The sequence below is a fragment of the Acartia tonsa genome, chromosome 4 (genome assembly GCF_053477335.1).
Source record: "Acartia tonsa isolate MP-2025a chromosome 4, ASM5347733v1, whole genome shotgun sequence".
Classification (NCBI taxonomy): Eukaryota; Metazoa; Arthropoda; class Copepoda; order Calanoida; family Acartiidae; genus Acartia; species Acartia tonsa.
In genome coordinates this window covers 36,878,384-36,897,352 of record NC_137263.1, presented here as the reverse complement: position 1 = coordinate 36,897,352, position 18,969 = coordinate 36,878,384, and the positions used below count along the sequence as shown (strand labels likewise).

Genomic DNA, 18,969 nt, shown 5'->3' with positions numbered 1-18,969 from the left:
TCGTATTTTTTAAATGGCTTTTAATAGGTTATTTTAGGTTAGGTTAGGTTATATTGGGTTAGGTGATTGCCCAACTGGGTTAGAGCCCCCCGCAGGCGCTAGAAATAGGAGAAAAGCTACTGTGAAAAATACGAAGAATCGCCCCATAAGGTGTGATGTTACGAAAGGGACTATACCCGAATATTTTGCCATTTTGGGCAAAGAGTATTAATTTTTCCTTACTTTTTTTAATAACCACTCCGCTGACATAGCAATAGTCATTTAAAATGCAAAAGTCTTTATAAAACTGCCCTATATTCTTTAACGCTTTTAAAGATTGAGTAAATTTTAGAGTAGCAACTCTTTAAAAAAAAATAAGGACACGTCTGGATTTCTAAATCAATATTTTTCATAACATCAGGGAGAAAAGTAACAGTTAATAACAGGATGGGATATTACATGCGGAAACATTCTTTTCTACATCAAAAAATAATTCCATTCTAGGGGTATCAATTCAACTTTGGCTAGTTTGAATCAAAGCTCCTCTGAAAACCATACCTTTTTTTTAATTTATCTGTTTGAAATGCATCGACCACTTTCTTTTTATAAATCCCCCAATTTAGCGTTTTTTTTACTCCTATGGATCCATCCCTGCGTCTCTGGAAAAACTGCAAATTTGGTTCCCGAGAGAGATAAAGAAAAATCTGTGGGTTGCAGAGGAGATGGACATGACAATGGACATGAATTTTAATTTCAATTGAAAGGGTAGTATGAATGGATATAGGATATATGGGCTATATTCACAGCGGAATATTTGTCGTCTATTTAACTTGCTAATATGGAACTCATTTATAGGTCAATTTGTTCATCCATTAGGAGGGGAGGGGATGAGATAAAAGGAGTTGATGGAGGATCTCGTTGATTTAGCCAGCTGAGGACATGAAAATCTGGTGCAACATCCAAGTAATAATATGTCGATTGTTGTCTGCCAAATAAAAACATGGAACATCTATTTTTAATTATAGGGTATAAAAATACACTCAGAATGCAATGACAAAAGTCTCTCAATAGGTTATCATTGCGCATAAAAAAAAAATTTTATTGGGCGTGTTAATTAGTTCTGAGCCTGTTTCTATGATAAGGCACTACATCTAAACGTCAATATTATGATATAATAGCAACAGGTATTATTTTTAACTACTTTAATCTCATTCTAGTTTTAAATCTTGGAGAAAAGATACACTTTTAGCTGTTATAAGGTCAATAAAAACTATTGTTTACAAAAAATGTAATTTAAGATTTTATACTTCACTCAAGGCATATTAAGGGATAAGACAATAGACGATAAATTGACACACTCCCCCAGTTATTATAAAATAATAACTCTTTTGTGGATTAAAATATTTTTAAAAGTTTGGTCACTACTAGTTTGTTCCGCCGAAACAAGATTAATTAAAAGTCCTCAAACTTTTACACAAAATTATTCTTGTAGAATGTCTGTCTTATCTGTGTGTTAGATTAGATAATTATTATTTTTTGGCCAAAATATGCAGTTAATTTGATCGCTTAAAAATAATGGGTGGTTTACCTCATTCTGCAAACAAACTTTTGCTTATGTTCGGCAATGTTAGGTTAGTTAGAGTTAGAGGATCCACACAGGGACAGTAAACCGTAGAAAGAGAGTCCCACAAGGTTAAGCTCCCCCAGAGGGCCAAAAATATCTTTCAATTGTTCAAAAGTGGTTTCTTTAAAAGAACAAAAAGCTTTTTTTATCCTGAGAATATATATCCTTGTATCTGTCTGGTTATTCATATTTAGATTATAAAGTATCTGACTTTCTTAGTCTATTGTGTTCAGCTAACTCAATACAATACAACCATGTTAGGCCTTTTTGCTGTTATTTCATCAACATAAGATTTTTATATGTCGTATATATCTATGTTTGTCTGTCTGTAGATTAGGATATCGCTAACCGCCGCTGGACTGATATGTTTCTTCTCTACACAAAGAAGGTTATTAGCTATTTGGGGGGTAGAAATCGTACCTGGAAAAAGTTAAGTTTTGGGCCAGAGCAGACTTTGAGCTATTTTATGGAGATTTAAAAATTTTATGTTTAAATCTCGAGGGCTATTGTGGCTTCACCCCTAGAGTCTAGGAGAAAAATCATCAAATCACAGTGGGATCTTTTGCCAAAAAACGGGACATTTAGAGTAGACAAAAGTAAACTTCAATAAATAAGCTTGTATTTGAAGAAATGATGTAATTTCTTTTGCTTTAACTCGGAAATAACTTAAATTTTGCCTCTGTTAACTTCTAATGTGCATTTGGTAAGTACGTCTTGCTGTTTTGGAGGAGCGAAGCTACCCTATTTTTAAAAAATCTATAAAACTTCATAACTTTAGTTAGGATAGGAATATTTTAACAAAATCAACGTCTATGTAAATATTTCTTCAATGCAAACAATGTTTGTGAACAAGAATATAGCGTCAGGTGCACTCATTTCGAGTCCCGGCATTTTTAGGTAGGTCCAGTATAAGTAAAATAGGACACTTATAAGGCATGTTTTCAAATATTTTTTTTACAGATATAAACAACAATAACATAATTTTCAAAACACTTTTGATTTTGTGTTAATACCTTTATTCTAGGTCTAGCTATCTTCATTTAAAGTTTGTATAAGAATATAAGCATAATTACTTAAATTATATTCTCTCTCAAACGTGTATTTCTCTCTCTCTCTCTGATGCGTATATAATGTTTTTGCAATATTATAATTAATCTCCAAATTTGAATTTCTGCTGGACCAAAACCAGTTAGAACTACAAATTTTTTTAGAACACATGAAATTTAGCAAATTTAATTGCTAAAATAAAAGTATTTTTAAGTCATCTTTATTTAACGACTCCTTTATCCCTTAAATGTCCATTAAAACCGCGAGAACGGCAAAAATCGTTAAAAATCACGCCAACGGCGGCAAATAACGGCGAAACGGTTCGCCAGAGGCAAATGATGCATAAGTCAAGAAAGATCCGCCTTAATAAGTTTGAAAATATTGCAGAGATGACTTTGGGCTCTAAAATGACTCCTTCCCCCTCTAACGGGGGAAAATTTGAAATTAACAAGAACGAAATTGTTCAAACCATGCAATGTAAAATGCTCAATTACTCAAAAACGGACAAGAGGCCCCTGGTTGTGAAAACTGTTTTATACACAACACATGTTGTATATTAATATTATTATTGCAAAACCCGGGGCCTCCTGTCCGTTTTGGGGTAAAATGGAGAAAACTGATTTTTTGGGGTTAAAAATCTTAATATTTTTGATGAAATTTTCTCACAAAATGTCAATTTACACCACCAAAAAAATATTTTTTAAATTTTTTCTTTAATTAGACATTGGTACAGGTATCTGAAAAGTACCTCAATAATTTTTTTTTCATAAGATGAACATAAATGTATTTTTTGTTGCCTTGAAAAAATTGTGTAAAAAAATCTGGAAAATCATCAAAACTGAAAAGAAATTTTTCACTACCTTTTTAAAAATGGCATAAACCCGCCAAAAATTAATATTTTTTAAAAATTTCTTTTCTAGCTGTCTACTTACAGCCATTATTAGGTCCTAGGATAGATAAAAGTCGATTTTAGATTTTTTTGGATGTCCCGATTTTTTTCAAAAGATCCCACTGTGCAAATGGTCGACATGGATTTCTAATATGTATCAACACAATAATCCTAGTTTTAGCAGGGAATGCATAATGTTAAATAGTGTCTGTTCTATAGACCTATAAGATTTAGAGAACTACTCCTTGTACCGTTTTAATATACTAGTATATAAAGACAATAGAACATGCCCTAATTATAGAATAGACTCGCTTTCAAACTGGGATTACAGCATCCATAAGTAGCGAAACACAAAAAAAATCCTGGATAGACAAATGGACAAAGTGAATATTAGAGCAGATGTTCAGTGAAAGTAGGGATATATAGGTCCAGCTGTTTACAAGATCTTTCAGTACAGACACCAAGAACAGCAGGCTTTTTTTGTGGGGGGGGGGGGTAATCTTTATTTTATAGAGGCGTCCAAGCTTTTTTATTGGGGGTGTGTAAAAATTAAAAATTTGGGGGGAGGGGTAATCACCCCTTTACCCCCCCCCCCATCTTACTGGGATTTAAAAATGAAATATCAGTTTTTTCCTCTATAACTTGTAGCTCTTTTTTGAAGAACTGTTCATATGCAGCATTCCAGTTGTAATATACTAAGGTCAAACAGAACATTTTTGAATGATTGTTATTCTGAAATGGAGTTTAAAAGTAAAGGTTATTTAAATCAATCTATACCCCATTCTTCCAAAAACCCTCGGGGCTTTAAATAAATCCAGCTTTGGTTGTACAAATTGAAAGTATTAAACTCCTCCACAAATAATTAATAAGGGAAATTATGTATATCATAATATTGGTGGATGGTGGGAGGGGGGAAAAGTCAATTTATCCCTCTAGATCCCTGGGATATGTTTTTTTCAGTATGGATTTGAAACCAATTAATATCCGCTGGATTAGAACCGGTTCCCAGCCATACTGAAAAAGCATGTATAGCATCGTATTACAGATAATTTTGCACGAATTATAAAATAAAAATCATAAAATTAATACAAAATTTGTAAATCCGGGCTTTCGGCCCCTTATGGCTAACTAGTAACAATCTTTGTTTTAATCTTATAATTTTTAATTTTCATATCGGCGGAAAGCTGTCTATAATACGATGCGAAAAATAACCATCACTAACTATATTGTCCTTGGTTTCTGGTAATGTGACATAAAATAATTAATAAGAAAGTAAATCTATGTGTCAGAAGAGGTATTACTTTAATCTCAATGCTATTATTAAAACCAAAGCTTTTTTGTCAGCTTTGAATACATATGCAGCATATTATTTTTGTAGCATAGCTACCTTATGACCTTGGTGTGTCTGTAGAACCGTCAACTGACCGACCGTTACTAAAGTTTCACAAAGTGCATAAAGAGCAATGAAACCACGCCCCCCCCCCCGCCCCCATTAATATTCAAATAAATTGAAAATAAGAGGAGGTTTAATGCTTACTTTATGCCTAACCCCAGGGCCCACCACAAGGGATATTTTTGCGATACCCTTACCCCGCGGGGCAATCATTTACCCAATCGCCTGATATAGATATCAAAATAAAAAAAAATATGCTTTTTTTTAACCATTATAGTATCCTTGTTTTAAAAAAAGAAATACACTAAAATTTACAATATCTATAAAGTTTATTTCAGAAATAACATACATATTTTTATAATCATTTTTTATTTAAACTTTATTTTTAAAATAAATGAAAACAATGCTCAAAGAATCAACATCTATCAGAGATTTTATGTAATAATTAATATTATATAATAACACCAATTTTTAAAAAGTTTAAGATTCAAAACATTTAAAATTAATTTGTTTACAAAAAAGTTTAACTCAAATTTTGAGAGTCGCGTAGTGTGCTCGTACAGTTTGTGCTAATATTTTTTTTAAATCATCATCATTTTAATTGTAAACAAAATTAATAAAATGTATTTAAAGGAACATTTAATATTTTTTCTTTTTTCTAATTAAGGATTTTGGCTATTAAAGAGAAATTATCGCACTAATACGTAAGAAAAAATAGTTGGAATAAGTTTTTTTAGGGATCTTAAGGGATAAGACAATTAAAATGAATTGATAAAGATAATTGATAATCCTTCTGTTGAAAAAAATTAATGATGGAAATATTTTCACATTGCTAGTTTGTACTTCCCATCAAGATTTAATAAGTTTCCAATGTTTTAAGTCATGAGAATGAGAAAATGTGTTCATAAAATTTTGGGGACAATTATAACATACAGTCATATATCCCTTTCTTTACTGGACTTTTTATACATGTCACGTTTATGTAGTAATTGGGGAAAAAAATTAATAACTTTGAATAAAAAATTATAATTATATCCACAGAAAAGATAAATCTTGAAGAAAAAATAATCATGAATAGTTTGAAAAATATTGTAAACTTTAATACTTTTAAAAATTTGAGTAACTTTTAAATCAAGTTTCATAATTCTTTTAACATTTCAAATTGCAATTTTGGTACATATAAACTAAAAAGTTACAATTATAATTAGATTGTTTCATATTTTACCAGGCTACAAAACTATATTAATTATTTTATCAATATTGATGAAAATATTTAGAAAAAGAAAAGATTAGAATTTATAAAAAGGTTTTTAAAGTAAATATTTAGTTTGAAAAATTTTCTACAAAAAATTAAAAGTTTACAATAAGATTTAGAAATGAAATTATGAAGACCAAACTAGTTGATCCAAAATAGAGTTGAGTAGCTTGGGAATAAACGGCTGCAGTTTCCTCGCCTAAAAATTTATATATTAGTTTGCGTAAAGCGTGCTGAATTTTTCATTTGTTTTAAAAATCAATCCATCCCCAACAACAAGTAAACAAGGATGACAACATCCATAAAAGCGAAGCACTGAAACGGTAGGACAAACGGAAATTAACACTTGTATACTGTCTGAACTGAATAATCAGAATATAAAAGTATCGAAAGAGTCGAATCAAAATTGTAAGTAAATTTGTTGAAAAACTGCTTGATACGGGATAATGTTTCTGGACATACTTACATTTTTGGACTTGATTATAGAGTTGCTTTGCTTATACTATTGTTCTTTGTTGTCCCAGGAATCAATATACTAACAATCAGATCAAACGGATAATTAGATCACATAAAAATTTGTTGTTAAAAAAGTAGAAAAATCAACATGTTTAAAATGGACATACGGACATTCTGGTAATGATTATAGAGTTGCTACGCTTTCTAAATCGTACCTAACTACTACAGGAATCATCATGCAAAGTTTGAAATAGATAGGACAATTCTAACATGCCTAAATTAACGAATAAAAGCTATCTATCTCGGACGGACGTACGGACGTACGGACGGACGTACGGACGGACCGACCCTAATTATAGAAAAGCTTCGCTTTTAAAAATACTGTTAACATGATTCTTTTTTCATTACAATTTACTTTTGTTGTTTAATTTGGTGAAGCTGCGCTACTTAAGAATAATTATGTTCTTATCCTTATTTACAGTGTTAGACTACGCAGCAATGACTAAGTGTGCTAATTAATATTGCGCAGTTCTTCAGTTTATTCAGGGGTGAGTCAACGAAAAAAAAAGAAAAATTCCACCCCAAAAAAACACATCATATTGTACTTTAGCTTGAAATTTTGGATGAGGGCTCGAGCTTTAATTGGGAGAAAAATTAATTTTCTATTTGCCTATTCATAATCCCTGTAATACTTTAACTTTGAGTGATTAAATCAACTCAGCATAATTTAAATATTTGTTCAGATAGAAAGATATACAGGTAGAATCATAGATAGATAAATATATAGGTAGATAGATAGATATATAGGTAGATACATAGATAGATAGATAGATATATAAATAGGTAGATGCATAGATAGATAGATATTAGGGCGGGTTCATATCGGAATTAGACAAAGAGGGGATGTGCAACAGATAAAACTACCTTAAATAAAAGTTCTGAACGAAAAAGAAATTTAAAAAATTTATATTTAGAATGCAATTCATTAATAAAAAAATATGCAAAGACGACATTCAAATACTCTTTACTTATTATCTCAGTTTCTAGTAGTGCTAGAGGGCTAAATATTTTTGTGCATAATAAATTTCCGACTATAAGTCAGTCAAAGTCATATTTTGCTTCCTTACTCTTTATTTACCAACCTTTTACCAACGACTAGACATACAATTGTATAGCTATTTGCAATCAGAGTAAAAATATTATTGAATCAGAATTATGGCCTCATGGTGCTCCCTGGAAAGGCCTTGAGGAGTAGAATCAGGAACTTTAGTCCGTTTCAAATATCTCGTTCCTAGCCTTAGAAATCACTAAAAAACATCATTTTTTAAGGTTTATTGAGAATTGTCCAACTTGTAGAGGTTTTTTGAGATTTTCTCAACGAGATTTTTTGAAATGGTCAAAAGTTCTTGATTCTACTCCTCAATGCCTTTCCTGGGAGCGCCATGAAGCCATAGTTTCGATTCAATAAATTTTTGCCACCCATTTACATATAGCTATACAATTGAATGTCTGGTCGTCAGCGGTTTTAAGACTTAGGGTAAATTTTAAATCATCCAGAGGTGTATTTTACTCATAAAAATCATTTGCAGATCTCCGCTTTGGTCTCAGAAATAAATGTCCAAAATCGACCCACCCTAATAGATATATAGGTAGACATATAGATAGATTGATATATAGGTAGACACATAGATAGATAGATATACAGGTAGACACATAGATAGATAAAACTATAGGTAGTCACATAGATATGTATATATAGGTAGACACATAGATAGATAGATGGATATAAGTATACACATAGATAGATAGATATATAGGTAGACACATAGATAGATAGATATACAGGTACACACATAGATAGATAGATATATAGGTAGTCACATAGATAGATATATAGGTAGACACAGAAATAGATAAATAGATATATGTATATTGTATACCTAGTGTAAGGAAGGGACACAGCTGCTCTAGAGATATCTATGCCAGGTATGGTACAGCTGTAGTAGTTTAAATATATATAGATATATGTATACCTAGTGTAAGGAAGAGACACAGCTGCTCTGGAGATATCTATGCCAAGTATAGTACAGCTGTAGTAGTTTAAATATAGATAGATATATGTATACCTAGTGTAAGGAAGAGAGACACAGCTGCTCTGGAGATATCTATGCCAGGTATAGTACAGCTGTAGTAGTTTAAATATAGATAGATAGATAGATATATGTATACCTAGTGTAAGGAATAGAGACACAGCTGCTCTGGAGATATCTATGCCAGGTATAGTACAGCTGTAGTAGTTTAAATATAGATAGATATATGTATACCTAGTGTAAGGAATAGAGACACAGCTGCTCTAGAGATATCTATGCCAGGTATAGTACAGCTGTAGTAGTTTAAATATAGATAGATAGATAGATATATGTATACCTAGTGTAAGGAATAGAGACACAGCTGCTCTAGAGATATCTATGCCAGGTATAGTACAGCTGTAGTAGTTTAAATATAGATAGATAGATAGATATATGTATACCTAGTGTAAGGAATAGAGACACAGCTGCTCTAGAGATATCTATGCCAGATATGGTACAGCTGTAGTAGTTTAAATATAGATAGATAGATAGATATATGTATACCTAGTGTAAGGAATAGAGACACAGCTGCTCTGGAGATATCTATGCCAGGTATGGTACAGCTGTAGTAGTTTAAATATAGATAGATATATGTATACCTAGTGTAAGGAAGAGAGACACAGCTGCTCTAGAGATATCTATGCCAGGTATGGTACAGCTGTAGTAGTTTAAATATAGATAGATATATGTATACCTAGTGTAAGGAATAGAGACACAGCTGCTCTAGAGATATCTATGCCAGGTATAGTACAGCTGTAGTAGTTTAAATATAGATAGATAGATAGATATATGTATACCTAGTGTAAGGAATAGAGACACAGCTGCTCTAGAGATATCTATGCCAGGTATGGTACAGCTGTAGTAGTTTAAATATAGATAGATATATGTATACCTAGTGTAAGGAAGAGAGACACAGCTGCTCTAGAGATATCTATGCCAGATATGGTACAGCTGTAGTAGTTTAAATATAGATAGATATATAGATATATGTATACCTAGTGTAAGGAATAGAGACACAGCTGCTCTAGAGATATCTATGCCAGGTATAGTACAGCTGTAGTAGTTTAAATATAGATAGATATATGTATACCTAGTGTAAGGAATAGAGACACAGCTGCTCTAGAGATATCTATGCCAGGTATAGTACAGCTGTAGTAGTTTAAATATAGATAGATAGATAGATATATGTATACCTAGTGTAAGGAATAGAGACACAGCTGCTCTAGAGATATCTATGCCAGATATGGTACAGCTGTAGTAGTTTAAATATAGATAGATAGATAGATATATGTATACCTAGTGTAAGGAATAGAGACACAGCTGCTCTGGAGATATCTATGCCAGGTATGGTACAGCTGTAGTAGTTTAAATATAGATAGATATATGTATACCTAGTGTAAGGAAGAGAGACACAGCTGCTCTAGAGATATCTATGCCAGGTATGGTACAGCTGTAGTAGTTTAAATATAGATAGATATATGTATACCTAGTGTAAGGAATAGAGACACAGCTGCTCTAGAGATATCTATGCCAGGTATAGTACAGCTGTAGTAGTTTAAATATAGATAGATAGATAGATATATGTATACCTAGTGTAAGGAAGAGAGACACAGCTGCTCTAGAGATATCTATGCCAGGTATGGTACAGCTGTAGTAGTTTAAATATAGATAGATATATGTATACCTAGTGTAAGGAAGAGAGACACAGCTGCTCTAGAGATATCTATGCCAGATATGGTACAGCTGTAGTAGTTTAAATATAGATAGATATATAGATATATGTATACCTAGTGTAAGGAATAGAGACACAGCTGCTCTAGAGATATCTATGCCAGGTATAGTACAGCTGTAGTAGTTTAAATATAGATAGATATATGTATACCTAGTGTAAGGAATAGAGACACAGCTGCTCTAGAGATATCTATGCCAGGTATAGTACAGCTGTAGTAGTTTAAATATAGATAGATAGATAGATATATGTATACCTAGTGTAAGGAATAGAGACACAGCTGCTCTGGAGATATCTATGCCAGATATGGTACAGCTGTAGTAGTTTAAATATAGATAGATATATGTATACCTAGTGTAAGGAAGAGAGACACAGCTGCTCTAGAGATATCTATGCCAGGTATGGTACAGCTGTAGTAGTTTAAATATAGATAGATAGATAGATATATGTATACCTAGTGTAAGGAAGAGAGACACAGCTGCTCTAGAGATATCTATGCCAGATATGGTACAGCTGTAGTAGTTTAAATATAGATAGATATATAGATATATGTATACCTAGTGTAAGGAATAGAGACACAGCTGCTCTAGAGATATCTATGCCAGGTATAGTACAGCTGTAGTAGTTTAAATATAGATAGATATATGTATACCTAGTGTAAGGAATAGAGACACAGCTGCTCTAGAGATATCTATGCCAGGTATAGTACAGCTGTAGTAGTTTAAATATAGATAGATAGATAGATATATGTATACCTAGTGTAAGGAATAGAGACACAGCTGCTCTAGAGATATCTATGCCAGATATGGTACAGCTGTAGTAGTTTAAATATAGATAGATAGATAGATATATGTATACCTAGTGTAAGGAATAGAGACACAGCTGCTCTGGAGATATCTATGCCAGGTATGGTACAGCTGTAGTAGTTTAAATATAGATAGATATATGTATACCTAGTGTAAGGAAGAGAGACACAGCTGCTCTAGAGATATCTATGCCAGGTATGGTACAGCTGTAGTAGTTTAAATATAGATAGATATATGTATACCTAGTGTAAGGAATAGAGACACAGCTGCTCTAGAGATATCTATGCCAGGTATAGTACAGCTGTAGTAGTTTAAATATAGATAGATAGATAGATATATGTATACCTAGTGTAAGGAATAGAGACACAGCTGCTCTAGAGATATCTATGCCAGGTATGGTACAGCTGTAGTAGTTTAAATATAGATAGATATATGTATACCTAGTGTAAGGAAGAGAGACACAGCTGCTCTAGAGATATCTATGCCAGATATGGTACAGCTGTAGTAGTTTAAATATAGATAGATATATAGATATATGTATACCTAGTGTAAGGAATAGAGACACAGCTGCTCTAGAGATATCTATGCCAGGTATAGTACAGCTGTAGTAGTTTAAATATAGATAGATATATGTATACCTAGTGTAAGGAATAGAGACACAGCTGCTCTAGAGATATCTATGCCAGGTATAGTACAGCTGTAGTAGTTTAAATATAGATAGATAGATAGATATATGTATACCTAGTGTAAGGAATAGAGACACAGCTGCTCTAGAGATATCTATGCCAGATATGGTACAGCTGTAGTAGTTTAAATATAGATAGATATATGTATACCTAGTGTAAGGAAGAGAGACACAGCTGCTCTAGAGATATCTATGCCAGGTATGGTACAGCTGTAGTAGTTTAAATATAGATAGATATATGTATACCTAGTGTAAGGAAGAGAGACACAGCTGCTCTGGAGATATCTATGCCAAGTATAGTACAGCTGTAGTAGTTTAAATATAGATAGATAGATAGATATATGTATACCTAGTGTAAGGAAGAGAGACACAGCTGCTCTAGAGATATCTATGCCAGATATGGTACAGCTGTAGTAGTTTAAATATAGATAGATAGATAGATATATGTATACCTAGTGTAATGAATAGAGACACAGCTGCTCTAGAGATATCTATGCCAGGTATAGTACAGCTGTAGTAGTTTAAATATAGATAGATAGATAGATATATGTATACCTAGTGTAAGGAATAGAGACACAGCTGCTCTGGAGATATCTATGCCAGGTATAGTACAGCTGTAGTAGTTTAAATATAGATAGATAGATAGATATATGTATACCTAGTGTAAGGAATAGAGACACAGCTGCTCTAGAGATATCTATGCCAGATATGGTACAGCTGTAGTAGTTTAAATATAGATAGATAGATAGATATATGTATACCTAGTGTAAGGAATAGAGACACAGCTGCTCTAGAGATATCTATGCCAGATATGGTACAGCTGTAGTAGTTTAAATATAGATAGATAGATAGATATATGTATACCTAGTGTAAGGAATAGAGACACAGCTGCTCTGGAGATATCTATGCCAGGTATAGTACAGCTGTAGTAGTTTAAATATAGATAGATATATGTATACCTAGTGTAAGGAAGAGAGACACAGCTGCTCTAGAGATATCTATGCCAGGTATAGTACAGCTGTAGTAGTTTAAATATAGATAGATAGATAGATATATGTATACCTAGTGTAAGGAATAGAGACACAGCTGCTCTAGAGATATCTATGCCAGGTATAGTACAGCTGTAGTAGTTTAAATATAGATAGATAGATAGATATATGTATACCTAGTGTAAGGAATAGAGACACAGCTGCTCTAGAGATATCTATGCCAGGTATGGTACAGCTGTAGTAGTTTAAATATAGATAGATATATGTATACCTAGTGTAAGGAAGAGAGACACAGCTGCTCTAGAGATATCTATGCCAGGTATGGTACAGGTATAGTTTCCAGTGTCCTGAGCTCCAGCTCCAACCAGGTACAGCCGCAGCTCCAGGGATCCGTCCCGTCCATACTCATACTTCACTCTGGATAGATAATTTTATAAAAATTTTACTTCAAATTATCATTCATCCTCTATAAAAAGTTATCTGAGATCAATAACAATGGACGATAAAATTATGTAACTCCCTATTATGATTAAAAACACCCCTATTGTAGAATAAATTTATTCGGGTCATGGAAAGAAAACGAAGTTGCGGGTTTCGTCGCATTTTCACAGTAGCTTTTGAAAGGTCATTTTGATGTTAGTTCAGGTAAGTGTTAACGATGGCCCCGCACTGCGCAGGGTTAGAAATTCCCCCCCCCCCTAGGGTAAGAGCCCCCCGTAGGGACTAGAAATAGGAGAAAAACTGCTGTGAAAATGCGACGAAACCCCAAACTCCATTTTCTTTCCATGATCCCAAAGTTTTTAAGACAACGAATAATACAATTGATCTGTATCGAAGGTCCAAGTATTCTCAATTTATATCACACTTTTAGTTATTAGTTAAATCAAGTAAATACAACCAGATGAATACATGTTTCATAGATAATATTATTTTTACCTTCTTCCAGTTCTTTCACCGATTAGCTTGACTCCATCCTTGAACCAAACAGGAAGGTGGAAATCATCTCTGTAATTTGCTACCAAACATCTAAAATAAATCATATAACAGTCTTTCTTTGAATTAGTACACAAAAATGTGGACGATTTCATCTTTGAATCAAACAGGAAGGTGAAATGCCTGTAATATTTGTTAAACCATATTTGAAAGATTTCATCTTTTAACCAATGATCATTGTATGATCATTGCTACAAAACGTCTAAAACATATTTATGAAATAGTGAAACATGAGGTTAAAAAATTTCAAATCAAACAGAAAAGTGAAATACTTAATCTTAATATCTAACAGTTAGGTATTATTGTCTTTACTTAAAAGCTCTTTATAGTGCATATAAAAAAAGGGATAAATCTAAAAACTTTTGGCCAAAAAATCCCAAAATAACGTTATATTTATATAATAGGCAATTCTAATATGACGTCATTCAGGATACTTCGACCAAAAGTTTAAAAATCTATTCCTTTTTTATATAGGCCGTATAAAAAGAGCTTCCTTTACTTCTATTTCTTCAAAAAATAAAATACTTCTATTTTAATTCACAAGAAGAGGGTATTATACAACTTTCAATCTTACAAGTAGCAGGCTAAAAAGTTAATACCAAAAAGAAGGTTAAACGCTAAAAGCTACATGTCTGAAAATGAAGAAAATGTAAAGAAGTTGTGGAAAATAAAGGAAGTTTTATATGTATTTCATTTTATTTTGTCCAACTATGTAATGCGTATAAAAGCCAATTTATAAATACAATGACAGGGTTAAATATTAACAAATATAATGAAATAATAATAACGAAAGGGACATTGGAATGTAAATTAAACTGGTCCCCAAAGTTTTCTAGACATGTTTTCTCAATTGATGACCTAAAAATTTGGTGTCTTATATGAAATCTTGATTGATTGGTACAAACTATTATTGTTTAAGACTTCTATATTAAAGTAAAACGACCTTATTCCATAAAAAAAGAAATTATATGCAACTGTCAAATGCTTTGCTGAGGTTAAACTGCTCGTAATTGTGAATATATTGACATGAGAAAGGGAGGGGATAATGGACCGTAATTTACACAGGTACTCAAAGTTTTATATCTTCGTTATCTAACTAATTCGTTCGATAAAAAAAACTTTAGGTGCTTAATAGAATATTCATTTGTTGTAGTGTCCAAACTTTTCAACCAATAGTTTACAGAAAAGTTAATTTTGTTACCATCAATGTTAATTTATCATTTATTGTCTTATTCGTGTAATACCCGTCTAAATTCTATTAATTAGAACATGTTTCCCTATAGATGTTACTGAGCTGGATCTTTAAATCATTTTAGTGGTGAGCCAGATCGGGGTGAGCCAACTTTCCACCAATGAGAGCACAGCATTTTATAAAATGCCGGGCTGTGATTGGCTGAAATTCGGCTCACCCCGATCTGGCTCACCACTAAAATGATTTAAAGATCCAGCTCTGGTAAAATAAATTTAGTATAATGTGTTGGGAAAACCAATAAAGTCCTCAATAATCTTTTAACTATAATACTTTTTTCATGGATAAAATAAACATAAATTGTCAACAAGTTGTTTATAAGGTTAAAAATATTATTATTATGCATTAAGCAGAGATTGTAAGAGATAAGATAAGTTTGTACATTTATAAAACTTTGGATACCAGTTACCAGTATAATATACAGTGCAATGTCCCTTCTCTTCCCTGGGATTAGGGGAATGCCTTTTCTATATATTTAAATTAGCGGATACGCCACTAGAGGCCTCTAGTGGCACTTTAAATGTTTTTTTTTTATATTTAAAATATGTCTATGTTTCGTTTGACGTTTATGTTTGCGTTGAACTCTCTTTCTAAAATCGAGAACGTAAAAAAATCCAATTTTTTGTGATTTCTCATGGGAGGGTGGTGGTACCCTCCCCCAAAATAGTTAAAAACCTTCCCGGGTTATATGAGAATCTACCCTGTTAAGGAGAACCCGATCGGTTCAGCGGTTAGCGAGATTCTTCGGTACAGACACACAGACAGACAAACATCCTGTTTATACTTTAGTATAAGGATATTATTATTTATAGTCTATTATAAATTATAAATTTCTTATTTATTAATTTCTTGTTCATTTCCAGAAGATATTTTGTCCAACCTATCTGAGTAAGATAATGAAATAGAATATTGAATATAGGGCAGGGGGATCAAGTATTAAAAGCACTTATAACGATGACTTAAACACAGTAGACCGAAAATGTACGAAAGGTTAAGTACAAGTGTTAGGGAAAATAGCATTTAAATTCATACTTGATTTTGTTTTGAAAATAAAAATTTTTTAATTAAATTAAAATTAAAACCCATGTGGCAAAAACTGTATAAAATTTGAATATGAATTGCCCCCCTCCCCCCTCCTCACTTAAACGTATGAAATTGGTAGAGATTATAACCTTATCTTCCTGGGATTACGAGACTTTCCTCATAATATTGAAAACCTTTCCTGTTAACTTCAGTGCTGATATTATATCAACGAATGAGCGAATGTGTGAGTAAGTGTTATATTATAACAAATAACAGTTATAACAATAACAGGCATCAGTGCATATTTCTCATTAGGTTTTACGCTATTTTGCCTAAACACTTTATTTTTTACTTTTTAATTTTATATTGCAAGCTAGGAAGAAGGTGTTGACCCTCCCCACCTCCTTTCTCTATATGGTAACTGCCAGGAATCTGAAGGGGTAAGACAATGGACGATTAATTAATGTACATGGAAATGAAATCATTAGTCTTAAAGTTTGGACAATGCTATTTTGTACCAGCCAATTAAGATTAAATAAAGGCCTTAAAGCTTTTAAGTGAACAAACTAGATAATTTTTTCATAAAACCATGGGTATCAGAGTAATTTTGGGTCCAATCCCCCATTCCTTCCTGGTTTACAACCTTTAGTTTTAACAGTAATGTTACATGGTAGATATAAGTTTCTATTTTGTTATACTCTAAAATAATATTTTGAATAACAACTATATTGTCGATATAAATTGAATGTCAACTGATTGCTTCAAAGTTGAACAGGATTCCCTCTATATTAAGCTTTTGAGGGATTATAAAATATTAAATGATATTACGCACGTTTAAATTGTTCTACGTAGGTAGGGGTGACCTAATTTCTTTATACATTAAAGTTGGTCAATTGGGACATTTTTACTTTAAGGAAAAAAGTAAAATTTTATGGGTCAAGTTTTTTTCATACTATTTGAGTTTTTCTTAGCTATAACCAAGAAGGGAGGGGATATTGAACTGAAAATTACACTGGTACCAAAAGATTTATTTTAGAATTTTATTCTTTTAAAATCTTTATTAAACTATGTCCAAGCTATAGATTCTAATCTACAGGAGGGGTAATTTTGTTTATCATAATTTGGAATGTGTATTGTCTTATCTCTTCAGACCCTCGCCGTAAATGCGAAGCACGCTCTATAGTTAGTATAGCTTACCTTAGTACAATAGTTCCGCCAGGTTTGAAGTATTTCTCCGTCACTGGGTCCCCCATGTCATCAATCATCTGGAGGGAGGGCACTAAACATATAATAACATCTACCATATAATATCATATTTTCCAGAGTGGCTTTAAAACCAATAAATATCCGTTGGATTAGAACCATACAGAAAAATCATGTATTGTATCGTGTTATAGACAATTTTTCATTAATAATAAAATGAAAATTCCAAAATCTAATACCACTTTTGTGGGCCCGGTCATTCGTTCCCTTGGGGCTAAGAAAACTGGAATCAATTTTTTATTTTACATTCAGTGAAAAGCTGTCTATGGTCCTATTTTCCCTCGCTGGCTCACTTACTTATTGCTTCACTATCTGACGTCTTCATTTTTGGAGAACTTTTAATCTTGTTTTGTTTCCCTATATTTTAATTCATATTTTCATTTTTTCAAATCTTTTTTATTTTAATCTAATATTAATTGAATGTTTAAATCTCTAAACAATCAAGCAATGCATCTATCATTGATTGAAGGTATTAAAACAAGTACAATAATTATAATTCATAGAATAAATGCTGTGACATATCGACGTACCCACCAAATTATGGAGTAGCTGCACTACCAAAAATAAAATAGAGGATAATAGGTAGTAAAATTCTTTGTAGAAGAAAATATCCTTAAAGTGCAAGAAGCAAATTTCCAGGATATAGTGAAAAGTAATATTGAGGAAAACATAAACTAATTGAAAATACCACAACATATAATAACAAAGGATGACTAAATCCATAAAAGCGTAGTTCTGAACTGGTAGTAGAGAGTCAGAACTGAATAATAAGGCTAAAAAAGTCGAAATAATATTGTAAGTAAATATTTTGCAAAACTGTTTAAATGCAGGATACATACTTACACTTTTAGGACTTAATTAGAGAGATGCTTAACTTATAACATTGTACCTTGTTGTAATAGGAATCAGTGTTCCAAAAAATAAATGAATAGGATAATTCTATCACATTATCAAAAGGATAAAATTCAACATGAACGTACGGATATTTTAAAACCATTATAGTTTTGCAACGCTTTCAAAATCGTACCTAATTGTTATAGGAATATTTGAATTGATAACAACCGGTGGCTATAGTCTCATAACGCTCTCTAGGATATTTCTAAGCTTAGAAATATACAATTTATCCATGAATTAATTGGTATGCAATCTAAAAGTGGCAAAGAATTTAAAATAATTACGTCAAGAATTTTAAAGTTTTTTGTTGTCGTTCTCACAAAAAACGCTAAACTTAGAATAGTAGCAAAATGTTTATGGTCTTATATGTCAGTGATAGGCTTAAAAACAAAACAAAAAATGTGCATATTATGTCATGAATAGCCACTTTTTATATTGAATGGCAATTTTTAAACCAATCCAATAAATTTGCTGTTACATAAATACTCTTGCATGTAAGAAAAATAAGAAAATAGTTGCTACAAAATTAAAGCGAATAATCGAGAGCAATCAACGAAAATTTTCGC

The 18,969-nt window shown here is 32.1% G+C and overlaps 1 protein-coding gene across 1 annotated transcript in view; it reads right to left on the bottom strand.

The window, feature by feature from the left end:
- Positions 1 to 5,237: 5,237 nt before the first annotated feature.
- Positions 5,238 to 18,969, bottom strand: part of LOC145318314 (titin-like) — a 50,839-nt gene continuing 37,107 nt past the window's right edge. Inside the window, exons 7-10 of the mRNA XM_080159619.1 lie at positions 17,444 to 17,525; positions 13,918 to 14,007; positions 13,253 to 13,398; positions 5,238 to 6,386 (exon numbers count right to left, since the gene is read on the bottom strand). Coding sequence (XP_080015745.1) covers positions 6,283 to 6,386; positions 13,253 to 13,398; positions 13,918 to 14,007; positions 17,444 to 17,525 — 422 coding nt within the window. The 3' untranslated portion in view covers positions 5,238 to 6,282. The remainder of the gene's footprint in view (positions 6,387 to 13,252; positions 13,399 to 13,917; positions 14,008 to 17,443; positions 17,526 to 18,969) is intronic.